The sequence below is a fragment of the Chelmon rostratus genome, chromosome 17 (assembly GCF_017976325.1).
Source record: "Chelmon rostratus isolate fCheRos1 chromosome 17, fCheRos1.pri, whole genome shotgun sequence".
NCBI lineage: Eukaryota > Metazoa > Chordata > Actinopteri > Chaetodontiformes > Chaetodontidae > Chelmon > Chelmon rostratus.
Window position 1 is genome coordinate 22,471,603 of NC_055674.1, and position 18,102 is coordinate 22,489,704.

The 18,102-nt window shown below is 45.8% G+C and overlaps 2 protein-coding genes across 2 annotated transcripts; both read right to left on the reverse strand.

The window, feature by feature from the left end:
- Window positions 1-216: 216 nt before the first annotated feature.
- On the reverse strand, window positions 217-6,100 carry LOC121620323 (primary amine oxidase, liver isozyme-like). Its single transcript, XM_041956335.1, has 5 exons — window positions 4,492-6,100; window positions 3,882-4,000; window positions 2,863-3,029; window positions 1,685-1,817; window positions 217-1,569 (listed from the first exon to the last, which is right to left on the reverse strand). The coding sequence occupies exons 1-5, from the start codon at window positions 6,062-6,064 to the stop codon at window positions 1,276-1,278; spliced, it is 2,286 nt and encodes a 761-aa protein (XP_041812269.1). The 5' UTR covers window positions 6,065-6,100; the 3' UTR covers window positions 217-1,275.
- Window positions 6,101-10,403: 4,303 nt separating this feature from the next.
- Window positions 10,404-17,763, reverse strand: LOC121620325 (primary amine oxidase, liver isozyme-like). Its single transcript, XM_041956336.1, has 5 exons — window positions 16,163-17,763; window positions 15,541-15,659; window positions 15,015-15,181; window positions 12,914-13,046; window positions 10,404-12,798 (listed from the first exon to the last, which is right to left on the reverse strand). Exons 1-5 carry the CDS (start codon window positions 17,733-17,735, stop codon window positions 12,505-12,507), a joined length of 2,286 nt encoding a protein of 761 aa, XP_041812270.1. The 5' UTR covers window positions 17,736-17,763; the 3' UTR covers window positions 10,404-12,504.
- Between the last annotated feature and the right edge of the window lie 339 nt (window positions 17,764-18,102).

Genomic DNA, 18,102 nt, shown 5'->3' on the forward strand with positions numbered 1-18,102 from the left:
TGTGTGGACCAGAAGCGACAGCGTCGCACAGTGACATCAGAGCACCGGTGTCACGTCACCACTCAGTCAGGGACAGATTTTTGCGGTCACAGAGCTGGCCCCACTTTGTCGAGGTCCAGTAGCCCCAGCCTCGAGCCTAGTTAGAGAATGATCCTGCTCTGGACTGAACGGTTCATATTCGTCAGTGCACAAATTTACACACAGCGGACTATACAGTGTCAGTTTACAATGTTTACATCACAGTTTATATCACAGTGGCTCATTAGCAAGAAAGACAGAGCAAAAACAAAAACAAAGAATTGTGTCTTTGCCATTACAAACATTACTGAAATGATGACAGATGACAGCCTCCTACTTGCAGAAGATGGTTATTTGTACAGAAAATGAAATGTCATCAGGAAGGTAGTGCGGCACTTGTCTCTATGTGCTTTGACTGCTGATAGTGAGGATTCTTTCAATATACGATTGAAACAGTGATAGAACAGAGAGATAAATTTTAAAAGTACAACTTTGACATTTTCAGATATTTTGTTTCTATGTGGATTTCCAGATTAGGATTGTATCGTTGAATTTATCAATGTTTTTGTTTACCGAGAAGCCCAGAAAGTCCCAGGTTTATTTATCACGTTGTGATGTTTTTTACAAACTTGTTCAGTAAAATACACCACTAACACGCAATATAAAGAAAGGCAATAAAGAAATGAGTGCCATGAGTTGGTTTCTGCATAAATTACCTAGAAACAGAAGTAGAACAGTTTGGGAGAACAGAAATATTTGTTGTCTTTCTGAGGATATCGATGCCTGTGTGTTAAGTATTGAGCTGTTTGTTTAACAGGTGTATAAATAGAAATGCAAAAATAATAATATGAGGGCGATTATATGTTGAAACAGTTCCTTGACTAACATGTTTATTCATCCATCAAGTGTTTCTGTGCAGCCTTTTAGCTATAGTGTGGATCTCCAGATATCGTCTGTGAGCACTTTTTTGGTTTTGGTCTCAGTACAGACATAATGGTACCAAACTTGGCAACCTCACTGTGAAAACAAAGTATGGAAAGCTGCACACAGTCACGGCACCGGGCTGCTGAGAGTAAAGAAATTAGAAATTAGGTTACAGTGTGTTAAATAGTAAGCTTTAGAGGTAGCTGCTTCACAAAAACTTTGTTGTCCCAAGCTGCCTCCATACATATGCTAAGATTGACACAAGCAGAAATGACCCCAAGCTCACCTCTGAGTTCACCAGTGCTCTTTAACTATTACCTAAGCAGTGCTCTGTCATTCAGTCCAGTCCTCAAACTTCATGACTCCATCGAAGCCGTGGAAAGTGAAGGGCTCCAGCACGGGGCTGCAGGTCTCTTGAGCGAGGCAGGCCATCCTGTTGTGTTCACAGCTGTCCTCAGCACCCACATTGATGTACACCCCATCAGCAGAGTGGATGGACGGGTCCTCATCAAAGTAATTGTGGGGCCGCAGCAGGACCCCACCCCCGTTGCCCACTGTTACTGTGTTGGGGATGTCCTCAGAGTGAGGGATGTGGAGGAACCCAGTGGTCACCCAGGCAACCAGGTCCTGCAGGCACATTTTGACACACAAGCAAATTCTTTTAGCTTAGTTATCCATTTTCAGATTTACATGTGTGTGCATTATCTTATTATTTTTACATGCAGATTCCATCTCAACACACCTCGTCTTCGATGCTTTCGTTGTCTTCAATGTACTTGCTGAAGTCGATGGCCGGAGTCCAGATGTTGTTTTGACTGTACAGACTGCTGCTGGTCTGCTCTAAGTCCTTGTGCTTGGTGATAGCAACCTTATACCTGGAGCCAGAAAGAAGAGAGAGTGATGGCGGTAGAAGGCCAGCTGAGCCATGTCTGAACACCTTGTGGCTCACAGGTGATTTCAACCCTATCGCCATTCAAGAATGTTGTACTTTCTGATCAGTGGAAGACTGCTCTACCTTGTGAGCCACAGCCACCCATGTTGATCAACTAACCCATTCATTAACTAATTGTAGCAGCTCTGATTAGCAGCACAAGTAGAAAAGAGTCATAAAATCAGAAAACCGACTCAGTAATGCCAGTTACACAGCCGTGTCTGTCTAAAGTTTGCTAACATTAGCTTAATGCTACCCACCATAAGCTACTGGAGTGTATTGAAATGATCATGTGTGAGCTTTATTGAATATAAGGTCAGCTTTCCAACTTCTTTGTAAAAGCAAAGCAAAAGTTATGTAGTCTTGCTTTAAAGATTACCAACAGGATCTTAAAATCAACTCTGACACTGACAGGGAGTTTGTGAGGAGAGGCAAAAATAACTGAGCCACCCTCATCACATTCCAAATGAAAAGTATATATCATATGTCACATCCTAATTACAAGATATATTAGGGGGCCACCAGGTCATATGGTGACATATAGCAGAGTATTGTCTGCATATTGGTGAAATCTGAGGATGTTGTTTACACGTAATATGTAGCCCAGTGACAGCATATAAAGAATAGAAACTAAGAGTGGTCAGAAAATGAACCATGATGAAATTCAGAAAATGCATTCTGCCATCAGGGAGCACACGTGTCTTACTGTCTGCAAAGCACTTTAACTGGAGTCTGGCTCCAGGACTTCCTTGTCCACAGGGAGTCTGAGCCTCTCATTGTTACTGTCCAGCCATGTTGCACAACAGTATGGACTGTGATTTTCCCTCCATTTAAACTCAACCTGCTGGAGGTCATATTCTGAGATACTACTACGAATATTTGTAAAACACATCTTGTCTAAAACAATTTACAATCATCAAGGCAAAAAATAGTGTTCACAATCACTAATTCTTGAGAATGTTCTTGACTCTGCAACTGTCAGGGCTCACCTGGCCCAGGACATGGCCCTCTCTTCGGCCTGGCTCTCTGGGAGGTGGTCCCCAACAAAGCTGAAAACCTGCAGCCTGTAGGAGCGCTGGTGACCCCAGCGGTTGGTTTTTTGGCTGGCGATGTGGAGATAGCGAGGACTCTTTGTGTCATAACGCAGAGCGGCCTCCTGCAGAGGTGTCACAGTAGACATTAGGGCCACAAGAGTTTCTTTGTTGACTGTAGCACTGGTGGATTAAGATTAGTTCTTTATCTTACTAAACAGTATACATGAGGACATCATGGGTTGCTGCCAATACATTACAAATGGGCTATTTGACAGGTTGTAAGATGAAACAGACAGCCTTTTGAGCTGTCTGATATCCTGCAATATTACCAGAATAATAAAACACAACCCAGTGCGCTTCTTAAATCACTGATTAGCATTCATTTGTAATCATGTTTGTGTCCACCTGATGAATGAAAGTCCAAAATTTACTCTCATTTTACCTTGTTTTGGTCTCCACCAACTTGTGAGGAAAATATCTCTTCTTGTGAACTGCTGAACTGCAGGTGCATCCAAATCGACTAAAACTCAATGTGTGTTGTGAATATGAGTTTGATAATGTGTACAAGAGACGTATGGATTATAATTTAAAATCATAGCTTGTTGCTTTTACAATATCTGGAAACACATTCAGAAATTAATATGTTTTTTCTATGGTCACTTAACAATTATTCATCTTAATGCACAGGCATTTTTGAATAACCCCCTTAATTTCAATAGCAATACATGTCAATGGCAGTGATAAATGAGGACAAATCAGTTAACATCCAATAATGCTATGAAAGGACATGCAGTCTTTACAAAAATAAATAACACTGTGTCTTTGCAGAGAACACTTCATGCTGTCTCCACACTCTCTGATAAAGTCTGCAAGAACCACTCATGGCCTTTGCAGCAGACTGTTGTTCCTGTTGTTGAAATGAAACCTACATGTAAGTGCATATTTCAAAGAAGTGAAAGAAGACGAAGCCACACCTGTTCAGTTTTGAGTTGCTTCTCCACTAGCTGAGGGACCATAGCGTAGTGATCGGGCATCCATGGCATCGACACGTTGACATATTCCATGTCTTTGGTCTGGAAAACGTTCTTCACCCCTGCAGAGGAAATGATGCAATAATTCATGTTTTCTGCTGTAGACTTTTTGATGCTCCTGCAGATCTATTTCAGGTAGTTGTTTATTTTTTATGAATATTTTTATTTATTTAATTACTATTTTCACCTCATTGTTTTGGTTTTACAGCGTTAATGTTCAGCTTGTGTAGCCTGAGAATGACATATTGCTTGTCCATGCATATTTTTGCATCTCTATTTCCACATCAGCTCAGTCCACAATGGACACTGCCACTGATAGCAGGCAAAGTATTGTCTAGTTTTGACTCTATAGCAGCCAGAGAGCTTCAGACCTGCATGGGAAATCAGTCTTATCTTCTGGCTCTGTCATGAAATCCTTTGACTGATGGCTGCATCAGTTGCTCTTTCACAGCTAAACATTTATTGTGATATGATATCAGATTCTAATCTTTGTGGTAATAGATCTTTTTCTCCATATTGCCCTGCTCTTCAGTGCTCTGTGCCCTGCACTCACCCAACACATCCAGGTCCACTTTAAAGCTGATGAAGTGCGTGTGGATGTTTCCCAGCACCTTCTCCGCCACCTGGTGTCCGTGCCTCAGGCTCCCATCCACTAGGTAAGAAGAGGAGATGTAGCCGGTGGCGTGCACCTTGGCCTCCACTGATCCGGTCTGGTAGAAGATGAAATCCCACATGTAGTCATAGTTTCCTATAGCTGTGATGGTCCTAAACACCAGGGCGCTGTTCACCATCCCCCCGTAACTGTTGTGGAAAAAGTCAGAGAAGTGCCTCCGTAGGGGCTGACCCATGTTGTGCTCAAACACGCAGATTGAGTTCCTAAATCTGACCGGGGCTGGGACATCGATGTAGCGGTATGTATCCACGTACGTGGCTTCGTATGGGCAGTCCACGCCGCGAGCCAGTTCGTGCGCAAAGCGCCCTACCCCGATGCTTGAATCCAGAAACTTGGTCAGGATCATCCCTGGAGTCACTGAACCGTACACCGACATAGCCTCCTGCACACTCAGCTCGTAGGCTATCCTCTCACCCTTGAATCGCACATCAAAAACCCTCATGCCCGTGAGAGAGCTGAGTCCGAAGGCGAAGCTCCAGTCCAGGTACAGGACGTGGTTTTTGCTGATGCTGTAGCGCTTCCCCTCGGCGTAAAACTGTTGCGGGCCGATCTGCAGAGGCTTCTGTCTGGGTTTTAGTGAACCGTAGTCAGGCGACTCTTTGTAAACTATTTTCTTGATAGACCCCTTGTCATATTTCTCTTTAAGTGCTTCTACGGTGTCCACGTATTGACCGTTATAAAGCAGCCGCTCCACTCTCCAGTCGGACGCGTTCACGCTCTCATGGTTCACCAGCACCTCAAAGCCCACCGGGTGGATGTACATGCCGTCCATATCCCTGAAGAAAGACACCCAGGTCTTTCTATCCCCGGATCGGACTCCGCGGGGCATCTGCTCGAACGCGTTCAGCGTTTTGTCCTCATGCACGTCGAAGCTCTCTTTCATGAGCTTCTTCAGTTTGGAGAAGACCTCAACCTCAAAAAACTTGAAAAGCAAGGCGTATTCCCCGACGGTGACAGTGCGCGCAGTAATAGGCAGGTCCATGTTGTACCTCTCCTTTGTGACATCTCTGTGGTGTGCTGGGTTGGGAAGGGGCCACACTACGTACTCCTTAATGTAGCCTTTTGCGCCGCAGAAGACCACCACCGTCGCCTCTCTAACCGGCTTGGCACCTTTCGCGTCCAAGTAAGCCAGCACGTCTGCTTTCTTGGGCAGGGATAGGTCTATTAAAAACAAGAAATTTTCCGATGGCTTGGTCAGCTGGTTGGTGGATATGTCCAAGTCTTTCTGCTTGAGCATGTACTGCTGGACCTGCAAGTACTCCTCCCGAGTGAGGTCCGCGAACACGAGACTGCGCTCGTCGTGTTTGCCCCGCAGTGGGTGGATACGCTGAGTGGTACATTTGGGTGCCTTGCTGGAGTGGATACCGATCAGGATGATGTTCAGGATGATGGAAACGAGGACGAAGAGGATGAGCGCCCACTTCACTAGAGAGTTCATTCTCCGTTCTACCATTACGCACGACTTTGGAGAAAAGGCGGAGAGGAATGAGCTCTGGGGAGACTGGAGCTGTTAGGCAGGAAAGGCGCGCCCCTGAACTCTGCAATTTCCCACCCCTCTCCACATGGATGTCATAACCCCCTGCCCCTCCCTCTTGAATGAAGAGTTATGGAACTACGGTTTAATCCACCCTCTGTCAGCTGCACAGGCAAACATGATTTTACGCACGGTCATAGGCGACAATCACCGCTATTAAAGTCAGAACAAGGTTAAAGGTTGTATATGCACAGTTCCATAAACACACACACGCACGCACGCACGCACACACACACACACACACACACACACACACACACACACACACACACACACACACATCCATCTTTTTCTACATAAAATATACTTTGTGTCATCACAGCCAGGGGTCCAAGTTACCCAAGCAGAGAAGCCATTTACCAAATTATGTTTAATTTTAGTTAAACAGTTAAGGTTAGTTAGTTAGTTTTAAAAAATGACAATTTTTCATTTTATAACTTTAATAACTATTCAGCTACATTTTCTTACAGTTGTATCTACTTAAAAATAGATGAAATCTCACAGCCTTAATCATGATGGAAGCTTCCAAATCCCCTTTAAATTAGTTTATTGCCTTGAAAATTCAAGGCACTTTGTCTAAAAAATATCAGAATCAACATGGTGATATGTATAATCACAAAATGTACTCCTGCTGTCACTAATCTCCCTGAATTTCCAGCAATATCACCAAGGGCATGAACTGTGTGTCCTTAGAGGAATTCACTGCCAATGTTGTACACTGTAAAAAAACTTCCATACATTTGCATATATAATAATTACACGTTGTTAGGCTGTAGAAACCTAAATCATTGTCATGTCCTGTCGTGTCTGATGTGTCTGTTCACAGTGTCAAGTCTTGTCATGCGCTTCCTGTCTTATTGTGAAACCCTAACTCTCCTCTTGTTTTAGGCCCTTGACTTCCTGGTGTTCTTCCCACCTGTCTGATTGTCTGCCCCACCCTGATTGTCTTCACCTGTTCATTGTTACCTCGTGTACATATAGTCCGCGTCTCCCATTGTCCTGTGCCAGATTGTCTTGTGCGTCTCGTGCCTTGTTGTGAACCTTGTCTTGCCCTCCTGAGCTAATTACCTTGCCATATTGCCTTTCGTTATTTTTGTCTTTTGCATATTTTTGTCTCTCAGCCTAAATGCCTTTAGTTTGTATTTTTTTTGTTTTTTTGCCTGTCTAAGAAAAACCTATTCAACAGATTTCCGCAGGCTTGCCGCCGACAGTGGATTGAATGGTCTAGCCCTCAATGACGCATTCCTCCACGGGTTGTCAGACCCCATCAAGGATCAGCTCGCGCCGCTGGAGCTGCCGTCCGACCTGGAGTCCATCACCATCAGACCGCCTGAGGGAGATGTTTCCTGCTTTCGAGGGGTGGAAATCACGACCCAGAAGCCATAAGGGATGGCCCGCGGGGTCATCTGCACACTCCAACACCGCCACCTCCCGGTCCCAACGAGCCCATGCAGGTCGGTCAAGCAAAGCTGAGTCCAGAGGAAAAGCAACGACGCCTACGAGAGAGGGCATGCTTCTACTGCGGGAAGTAGGGACACCAAGTCATGAACTGTCAGGTAAAAGAGAAGGCTCACCACCTGAAAGGAGGGAGGTGGTGAGCCAAATCAATAACAGTCCCAAACCTCCCTGAATCTTGACAAAAGTAATTTTGCAACTCAATAATCATTTAGTAGAACTAGAGGTGCTTATTGACTCAGGTGCTGATGAGAGCTGCATGGACTGGGGGTTGGCTTGGAAATACCAGCTCGGGGTTAAAAAACTCGCAAACCCGCTCAGGGCTAGCGCTCTAAATGGCAGTTTCATTTTCCAAGTGACTCATTTTACTGAATCCTGCCATATGACTATTGATGCGGTTCACCAAGAGGACATTATGTTCCATTTGTTTAATTAGGCACAACACCCCCTCATCCTGGGGTATCCCTGGCATCAAAGAAACAATCCCCAACTAGACTGGGCATCCAGTAAAATCCTAGGGTGGGGAGGGACCGATGGTGCTAACCTTGTTGAGTCTGTTCACAGTCAGAACCATCCTGAACCTGACCTCGCGGAGCCATCGGAGGAAGAGGAGAAGCGGTATCCAGACTTGGCCAAGGTGCGGCAGTGTTATTGGGACCTTAAAGAAGTGTTTAATAAAGACAAAGCAACAGCATTACCGCCTCACGACTGGAGCAGGATTCTTCTTCGTGGAGAAAAAAGACGGGACACTCCGCCCCTGTATCGACTACAGCCCTCTCAACGAAATCACGGTAAAAAATCGTTATCCATTACCCTTGATGAGTTCTGTGTTTGAGCTTTTGCAACAGGCTAGCTGGTTCACCAAACTGGACCTCCGGAATGCCTATCACCTCATCCGCATCCGACACGCCGGCTTCAATACACCCAGCGGACACTATGAGTACCTGGTTATGCCGTTTGGACTAACCAACGCCCCCGCTGTGTTCCAAGGGTATGTTAGCAATGTATTAAGAGAATTCCTCAATGACTTTGTTTTTGTTTATCTGGATGACATCTTGATATTTTCCCCAGATTTGGAGTCACATCAACGCAACACCCGCCAAGTTCTGTCCCGTTTATTAGAGCATCATCTTTATGTGAAGGCAGGAAAATGTGAGTTCCACACGAAACAGGTCTCCATCCTGGGTTACATAATCAAGGAGAATCAGATCCAAATGGATCCTGAAAAGGTGAGTGCGGTGGCTGATTGGCCCACCCCCACTAACCGAAAGAAACTACAGCAGTTTTTAGGGTTCTAACTTCTTTCGCAAATGTATAAGACATTTCAGTGCTGTGGCTGCCCCTCTCCATGCTCTAACTTCCTCTAAAAAAGCCTTTCAGTGGTCTCCAGAGGTGGACGCCTCGTTCCAGCTGCTGAAATCTGCCTTCACCTCGGCTCCAGTACTTGCTGTTCCCGACCCCCAACGGCAGTTCATGGTGGAAGGCGTGGGAGCGGTCCTATCTCAGCGTAATTCCCAAGACGATTCATCCCTGTGCCTTTCTGTCACATAAGTTGGCCCCGGCTGAGAGAAAGTATGATGTGGGGAACAGGGAATTGTTAGCCGTGAAAATGGCGTTAGAAGAGTGGAGACATTGGTTGGAGGGGGCTGAACAACCGTTTGTGGTCCTTACGAACCACAAAAACCTAGAATACATTAAAAAGGCAAAAAGACTCAATTCACGACAAGCCCGATGGGCTCTGTTCTTTAGCCGGTTCCTGCTCTCAATCTCATTTCGACCAGGGCCACAGAACGTCAAACCTGATGCCTTATCTCCACTGTATGAACCGGAACCGGTCGCCAAGGAACCAGAAACCATCCTGCCACTGAATTGTGTGGTGAGTGGAGTGTCATGGCAGATAGAAAATTATGTGCAACAGGCCAATGGGGAAAAAGAATCCCCAGCGGGATGCCCCAGCAACCGGGTGTTCGTACCGGATCAGCTGCGGTCCCGGGTTATTCAGTGGGCACACACATCTTTGCTAACTTGTCATCCTGGGGTTAAACGCACCTTATTTGTGGTACAACAGAGATTTTGGTGGCCTACGCTTAGAAACGATGTTTTGGAATATGTGCAAGCGTGTGAAGTGTGTTGTAGAAATAAGATGCCAAAGCAGAACCCCATGGGACTCCTACAACCCCTGGATGTGCCGCACAGACCCTGGACTCACATCTCCGTCGACTTCGTGACTGGACTTCCCACATCCAGAGGTAATACCACCATCCTCACTGTGGTAGATCGTTTTTCAAAAATGACTCACTTTATTGCCCTGCCTAAGCTTTCTTCGGCCAGAGAAACGGCCAAAGTGCTCATGAAAGAAGTATTCCGGATTCATGGTTTGCCCAAAGACATAGGTATAGATAGGTGACCACCGTTTATCTCTATGTTCTGGCGTGAGTTTTGCAGGATGATCGGGGCAACAGTGAGCTTAACGTCTGGGTACCATCCCCAATCCAACGGCCAAACCGAGAGACTTAATCAGGAACCTGAGACGTGCCTGCGATGCCTGCTCTCAGGAAAGCGTGCTAACAAATCCCAGGACGGCCGACAGTCCAGCACAGAGAAGCCTGAGAGAAGAGGAAAAGGAGGAGCCACGGGAGACAGAGAGAGGAAAACAGCTGTGCTTGTGTGACACAAACAAACAGTATTCTCATCTGCAGCACAACGTGGAATATAGCACTAGGTTTAATAGATTGATTGAGACTGAGACCAATAGTATAATTGTACAGGAACGGGAACAGGTACAAGGTAATCAAACATAAGCAGCTGTCTGAAAGTTAAGGTGAAAAGTTTGGATGTAACAGAGTCAGAGCTGCAACGCTCACTTCACTACAAAACAAGTGCTCTATATAGGGTTAACAGCAGAATTTTTTTGATAATTCTTTGCATTTTGATGCACTTAAGAAAAATTTTACCCTGAGCAGCTTCAAGCAAATTGGCTCATGACTATTCATGTGTCGATGGACAGTGAGATACACCTGGAGGAAGAGCTGGTGGAACAGTGGGTGTCTTCTGGGACTGATAAAGCCAAACAGTGAAATATGGACCCATATTCCTCATAGCAAGATAGGTGTCATAAATGAGTTTTGTATTTTAAGCTAAATATTCACTCCTGTCCCTGAATGACTCTTCTCCCATCAGTGACACTGGACGTGCAGGACCAACAATACACAAACCCCCATTGTTGTTTTTTCCAGCTCCTCTCAGGTCACACAGAAAAGGAAAGCAGCCCTAATTGGCCTGCTCTTGACCTGCCGTGCTTCCTGTTAGCCTGGTGGGAAACTTTTTGTCAGATTAAGTTTGCAGCCAGCATTCTCTCCCACATTCTGATGTGTTTGATAGCCACAGGATTTTTCATACTTCCCTCCAACATGTCGGAGAGGGAGGGATACAGGAGAACAGAAGAGGGTTTGACACAGCTCCAACAAAGAGAGGATTGCAATGCAGTGACATTTTTATGTGCAATTAGCAATTAGCTATTCTGACTGTGAATACTGACATACAGATGTTTTTATGTCCGGCTGTGTGCGACCTTCAAGTCTGCAGTAACTTTTTCTTGGCCCCTTGGGGGAAGCAGATAAAAACATGTGAACACAACAGAAGATAGCTGTGCAGCCTTGCTAACTTATTAGTTCCATGGTTTAATTTCCTGGGGGTGAAATTCCCCTAGGTGGTGTTTTTGCAACATCTTAATATCCATTTTTTTTTCTACGGTGACACATATATATTTATTACTGTGTAATAGAGCAAACACTGTACTTAATTTATCCATACCCACCATGTGCATTTTCTCTCAAAACTGGACAATCTCCGCCTTTCTGATAATAAGTGGAAAAAAAACTATCCCCTCTGTTGTCTTTTTTTAAAATAAAGATAACACACACTAGTAGGACCAAATGCAGCAGATCTCTGGACCCTTTCTTTAACAAAAAATCTCTTCTTTTATTTTGAGAGGCAACAAGTACAGGACAGTATATGGCTGAACCGTGTATGGTCAACGTGCTCCTGAGGACATAACTGAGGACTGTCCACACCTCACTGTAAAGCTTTGTTTATGCTCAACACAGTGCAAGTGTGCACAGACCAAAAGTGACAGCGTCGCAAAGTGACATCAGAGCACCGGTGTCACGTCACCACTCAGTCAGGGACAGATTTTTGAGGTCACAGAGCTGGCCCCGCTTTGTCGCGGTCCAGCCAAAAATCTACAAAATGAATCAGAGAGCAGTCAGATTCAGTAGCCCCAGCCTCGAGCCTCGTTAGAGAATGATCCTGCTCTGAACTGAACGGTTCATATTCGTCAGTGCACAAATTTACACACAGCGGACTATACAGTGTCAGTTTACAATGTTTACATCACAGTTTATATCACAGTGGCTCATTAGCAAGAAAGACACAGAGCAAAAACAAAGAGCAAAAACAAAGAATTGTGTCTTTGCCATTACAAACATGACTGAATTGATGACAGATGACAGCCTCCTACTTGCAGAAGATGGTTATTTGTACAGAAAATGAAATGTCATCAGGAAGGTAGTGCGGCACTTGTCTCTATGTGCTTTGACTGCTGATAGTGAGGATTCTTTCAATACACTATTCAAACAGTGATAGAACAGAGAGATAAATTTTAAGAGTACAACTTTGACATTTTCAGATATTTTGTTTCTATGTGGATTTCAAGATTAGGATTGTATCACTGAAATCGTCATTCTTTTTGTTTACCGCAGCTGCCTCACAAAAACTTAGTTGTCCCAAGCTGCCTCCATACACATGCTAAGATTGACACAAGCTTCTTGATAAATCAGTAAATGACCCCAAGCTCACCTCTGAGTTCACCAGGGCTCTTTAACTATTACCTAAGCAGTGCTCTATCATTCAGTCCAGTCTTCAAGCTTCATGACTCCATCGAAGCCGTGGAAAGTGAAGGGCTCCAGCACGGGGCTGCAGGTCTCTTGAGCGAGGCAGGCCATCCTGTTGTGTTCACAGCTGTCCTCAGCACCCACATTGATGTAAACCCCATCAGCAGAGTGGATGGACGGGTCCTCATCAAAGTAATTGTGGGGCCGCAGCAGGACCCCACCCCCGTTGCCCACTGTTACTGTGTTGGGGATGTCCTCAGAGTGAGGGATGTGGAGGAGTCCAGTGGTCACCCAGGCAACCAGGTCCTGCAGGCACATTTTCATACACAAGCAAATTCTTTTAGCTTAGTTATCCATTTTCAGATTTACATGTGTGTGCATTATCTTATTATTTTTACATGCAGATTCCATCTCAACACACCTCGTCTTCGATGCTTTCGTTGTCTTCAATGTACTTGCTGAAGTCGATGGCCGGAGTCCAGATGTTGTTTTGACTGTACAGACTGCTGCTGGTCTGCTCTAAGTCCTTGTGCTTGGTGATAGCAACCTTATACCTGGAGCCAGAAAGAGGAGAGAGCGATGGCGGTAGAAGGCCAGCTGAGCCATGTCTGAACACCTTGTGGCTCACAGGTGATTTCAACCCTATCGCCATTCAAGAATGTTGTACTTTCTGATCAGTACAGCCACCCCTGTTGATCAACTAACCCATTCATTAACTAATTGTAGCAGCTCTGATTAGCAGCACAAGTAGAAAAGAGTCATAACATCAGAAAACTGACTCAGTAATGCCAGTTACACAGCCGTGTCTGTCTAAAGTTTGCTAACATTATCTTAACCTCCTCATCAAGTTCGCCGATGACACAAATGTGGTGGGTCTCATCAGCAACGACGATGAGGCGGACTACAGGAGCGAGGTGAGCCGCCTGGCCTTGTGGTGTGAACACAACAATCTCTCTCTGAATGTGGAGAAGATGAAGGAGATTGTTGTGGACTTCAGGAGAAGACGCCCCCAGCATGCCCCTCTTACCATCAATGGTGCAACGGTGGAGAGGGTAAGCAGCACCAAATTCCTGGGTGTGCACGTCACTGAGGACCTCTCCTGGACCACCAACACCACATCGCTGGCTAAGAAAGCGAACCAGCGCCTCTACTTCCTCCGCAACCTGAGGAAAGCTAGAGCCCCAACCCCCATCATGCACACCTTCTACAGAGGCAGCATTGAGAGCGTCCTGACCAGCAGCATCACCGTGTGGTATGGCGCCTGCTCCACGTCCTGCAGGAAGAACCTCCAGCGAATCGTGAAAGCCGCTGAGAGGATTGTCGGTGCTTCTCTCCCCTCCCTCCAAGACCTCTACACCTCTCGCCTCACCTGCAAAGCCCTTTGCATTGCGAGAGACCCCACCCACCCGTCACACAGCCTCTTCAGCCTGCTGCCATCAGGGAGGAGACTGCAGAGCCTGCGGGCCAAGACCAGCAGACTGCGGGACAGCTTCGTCCACCAGGCTGTCAGGATGCTGAACTCTCTCCCTGCTCTGCCCTCCCTCCACACAAACACACAACCTGGACTATAACTCCCTGTTGCCCCCCCATTACTCTCACACACTCACACGTAAGCGTGCGTGTGCACACACACACATACACACACACACACCCTGGACTCTGAAACGTTGCACTACCATGTACATTTGCACTACTACACTCTCTTAATGTGTCATTGTTTAGATTGTACAGCTTTTATTTATTTCCTTTTAATATATGTCTTGTCACAGAGGTTGAGAGTAACGTAATTTCGATTCTCTGTTTGTGCTGTACGTACTGCAGAATTGACAATAAAGCTGACTTTGACTTTGGCTTTGACTTAACGCTACCCACCATAAGCTACTGGAGTGTATTGAAATGATCATGTGTTAGATTTATTGAATATAAGGTCAGCTTTCCAACTTCTTTGTAAAAGCAATATATTTTCTTATTTTTCAAACCAAAAGTTATGTAGTTTTCCTTTAAAAATTACCAACAGGATCTTAAAATCAATTCTGAAACTGACAGGGTGACATATAGCAGAGTATTGTCTGCATATTGGTGAAATCTGAGGATGTTGTTTATACGTAATGGACGTACGTATGTAGCCCAGTGACAGCATATAAAGAATAGAAACTAAGAGTGGTCAGAAAATGAACCATTATGAAATTTAGGAAATGCATTCTGCCATCAGGGAGCACATGTGTCTTACTGTCTGCAAAGCCCTTAACTGGAGAAAACACAGTCTGGCTCCAGGACTTCCTTCCGTCCACAGGGAGTCTGAGCCTCTCATTGTTACTGTCCAGCCATGTTGCACAACAGTATGGACTGTGATTTTCCCTCCATTTAAACTCAACCTGCTGGAGGTCATATTCTGAGATACTACTACGAATATTTGTAAAACACATCTTGTCTAACACAATTTATAATCATCAAGGCAAAAGAAATGTTCACAATCACTAATTGTTGAGAATGTTCTTGACTTTGCAACTGTCAGGGCTCACCTGGCCCAGGACATGGCCCTCTCTTCGGCCTGGCTCTCTGGGAGGTGGTCCCCAACAAAGCTGAAAACCTGCAGCCTGTAGGAGCGCTGGTGACCCCAGCGGTTGGTTTTTTGGCTGGCGATGTGGAGATAGCGAGGACTCTTGGTGTCATAACGCAGAGCGGCCTCCTGCAGAGGTGTCACAGTAGACATTAGGGCCACAAGAGTTTCTTTTGATGAACAATTATTCATCTTAATGCACAGGCACTTTTGAATAACCCCCTTAATTTTAAACGCAATACATGTCAATGGCAGTGATAAATGAGGACAAATCAGCTAACATCCAATAATGCCATGAAAGGACATGCAGTCTTTACAAAAATAAATAACACTGTGTCTTTGCAGAGAACACTTCATGTTGTCTCCACACTCTCAAAAGTCTGAAAGAACCACTCATGGCCTTTGCAGCAGACTGTTGTTCCTGTTGTTGAAATGAAACCTACATGTAAGTGCATATTTCAAATAAGTGAAAGAAGACAAAGCCACACCTGTTCAGTTTTGAGTTGCTTCTCCACTAGCTGAGGGACCATAGCGTAGTGATCGGGCATCCATGGCATCGACACGTTGACATATTCCATGTCTTTGGTCTGGAAAACGTTCTTCACCCCTGCAGAGGAAATGATGCAAAAATGTTTGCAATAATTCTTGTTTTCTGCTGTAGACTTTTTGATGCTCCTGCAGATCTATTTCAGGTAGTTGTTTATTTTTTATGAATATTTTTATTTATTTAATTACTATTTTCACCTCATTGTTTTGGTTTTACAGCGTTAATGTTCAGCTTGTGTAGCCTGAGAATGACATATTGCTTGTCCATGCATATTTTTGCATCTCTATTTCCACATCAGCTCAGTCCACAATGGACACTGCCACTGATAGCAGGCAAAGTATTGTCTAGTTTTGACTCTATAGCAGCCAGAGAGCTTCAGACCTGCATGGGAAATCAGTCTTATCTTCTGGCTCTGTCATGAAATCCTTTGACTGATGGCTGCATCAGTTGCTCTTTCACAGCTAAACATTTATTGTGATATGATATCAGATTCTAATCTTTGTGGTAATAGATCTTTTTCTCCATGTTGCCCTGCTCTTCAGTGCTCTGTGCCCTGCACTCACCCAACACATCCAGGTCCACTTTAAAACTCATGAAGTGCGTGTGGATGTTTCCCAGCACCTTCTCCGCCACCTGGTGTCCGTGCCTCAGGCTCCCATCCACCAGGTAAGAAGAGGCGATGTAGCCGGTGGCGTGCACCTTGGCCTCCACTGATCCGGTCTGGTAGAAGATGAAATCCCACATGTAGTCATAGTTTTCTATCGCTGTGATGGTCCTAAACACCAGGGCGCTGTTCACCATCCCCCCGTAACTGTTGTGGAAAAAGTCAGAGAAGTGCCTCCGTAGGGGCTGACCCATGTTGTGCTCAAACACGCAGATTGAGTTCCTAAATCTGACCGGGGCTGGGACATCGATGTAGCGGTATGTATCCACGTACGTGGCTTCGTATGGGCAGTCCACGCCGCGAGCCAGTTCGTGCGCAAAGCGCCCTACCCCCATGCTTGAATCCAGAAACTTGGTCAGGATCATCCCTGGAGTCACTGAACCGTACACCGACATGGCCTCCTGCACACTCAGCTCGTAGGCTATCCTCTCACCCTTGAATCGCACATCAAAAACCCTCATGCCCGTGAGAGAGCTGAGTCCGAAGGCGAAGCTCCAGTCCAGGTACAGGACGTGGTTTTTGCTGATGCTGTAGCGCTTCCCCTCGGCGTAAAACTGCTGCGGGCCGATCTGCAGAGGCTTCTGTCTGGGTTTCAGTGAACCGTAGTCAGGCGACTCTTTGTAAACTATTTTCTTAATAGACCCCTTGTCATATTTCTCTTTAAGTGCTTCTACGGTGTCCACGTATTGACCGTTATAAAGCAGCCGCTCCACTCTCCAGTCGGACGCGTTCACGCTCTCATGGTTCACCAGCACCTCAAAGCCCACCGGGTGGATGTACATGCCATCCATATCCCTGAAGAAAGACACCCAGGTCTTTCTATCCCCCGATTGGACTCCACGGGGCATCTGCTCGAACCCGCTCAGCGTTTTGTCATCACGCACGTCGAAGCTCTCTTTCATGAGCTTCTTCAGTTTGGAGTAGACCTCAACCTCAAGAAACTTGAAAAGCAAGGCGTATTCCCCGACGGTGACAGTGCGCGCAGTAATAGGCAGGTCCATGTTGTACCTCTCCTTTGTGACATCTCTGTGGTGTGCTGGGTTGGGAAGGGGCCACACTACGTACTCCTTAATGTAGCCTTTTGCGCCGCAGAAGACCACCACTGTCGCCTCTCTAACCGGCTTGGCACCTTTCGCGTCCAAGTAAGCCAGCACGTCTGCTTTCTTGGGCAGGGATAGGTCTATTAAAAACAAGAAATTTTCCGATGGCTTGGTCAGCTGGTTGGTGGATATGTCCAAGTCTTTCTGCTTGAGCATGTACTGCTGGACCTGCAAGTACTCCTCCCGAGTGAGGTCAGCGAACACGAGGCTGCGCTCGTCGTGTTTGCCCCGCAGCGGGTGGACACGCTGAGTGGAACATTTGGGTGCCTTGCTGGAGTGGATACCGATCAGGATGATGTTCAGGATGATGGAAACGAGGACGAAGAGGATGAGCGCCCACTTCACTAGAGAGTTCATTCTCCGTTCTACCATTACGTACGACTTTGGAGAAAAGGAGGAGAGGAATGAGCTCTGAGAAGACTGGAGCTGTTAGGCAGTTTTGAAAAGGAACGGCACGCCCCTGAACTCTGCAGCCCCCCCCCTTCTCCATATGGCTCTCATATCCCCCTGCCCCTCCCTCTTGAAAGAAGAGTTATGGAGCTGCACAGGCAAACATGATTTTACGCACTGCCCATAAACACACACACACACACACACACACACACTTACAATAATTTTCTTTGGTGACTCTACTCTCAGTTTGTGATGATGCTTTACAGGTCGTACAGTAAATGCATTTGTGTTTCAAAGCATATAAAGTGCAACATAAAAAACACCGGGAGATGGAAAGAAAAGTGGG

What these genes read in the sequence shown, in the direction of transcription:
- LOC121620323 (XM_041956335.1), bottom strand. Translation starts at nt 6,064, where the DNA reads ATGGTAGAACGGAGAATGAACTCTCTAGTGAAGTGGGCGCTCATCCTC. An exon ending in AGTGGACCTGGATGTGTTGG is followed by an intron (nt 4,001 to 4,491) that starts GTGAGTGCAGGG and finishes TTTCCTCTGCAG; the next exon opens with GGGTGAAGAACGTTTTCCAG. An exon ending in AGGGCCATGTCCTGGGCCAG is followed by an intron (nt 1,818 to 2,862) that starts GTGAGCCCTGAC and finishes TTCTGGCTCCAG; the next exon opens with GTATAAGGTTGCTATCACCA.
- LOC121620325 (XM_041956336.1), bottom strand. Translation starts at nt 17,735, where the DNA reads ATGGTAGAACGGAGAATGAACTCTCTAGTGAAGTGGGCGCTCATCCTC. An exon ending in AGCAACTCAAAACTGAACAG is followed by an intron (nt 15,182 to 15,540) that starts GTGTGGCTTTGT and finishes ACACCTCTGCAG; the next exon opens with GAGGCCGCTCTGCGTTATGA. An exon ending in AGGGCCATGTCCTGGGCCAG is followed by an intron (nt 13,047 to 15,014) that starts GTGAGCCCTGAC and finishes TTCTGGCTCCAG; the next exon opens with GTATAAGGTTGCTATCACCA.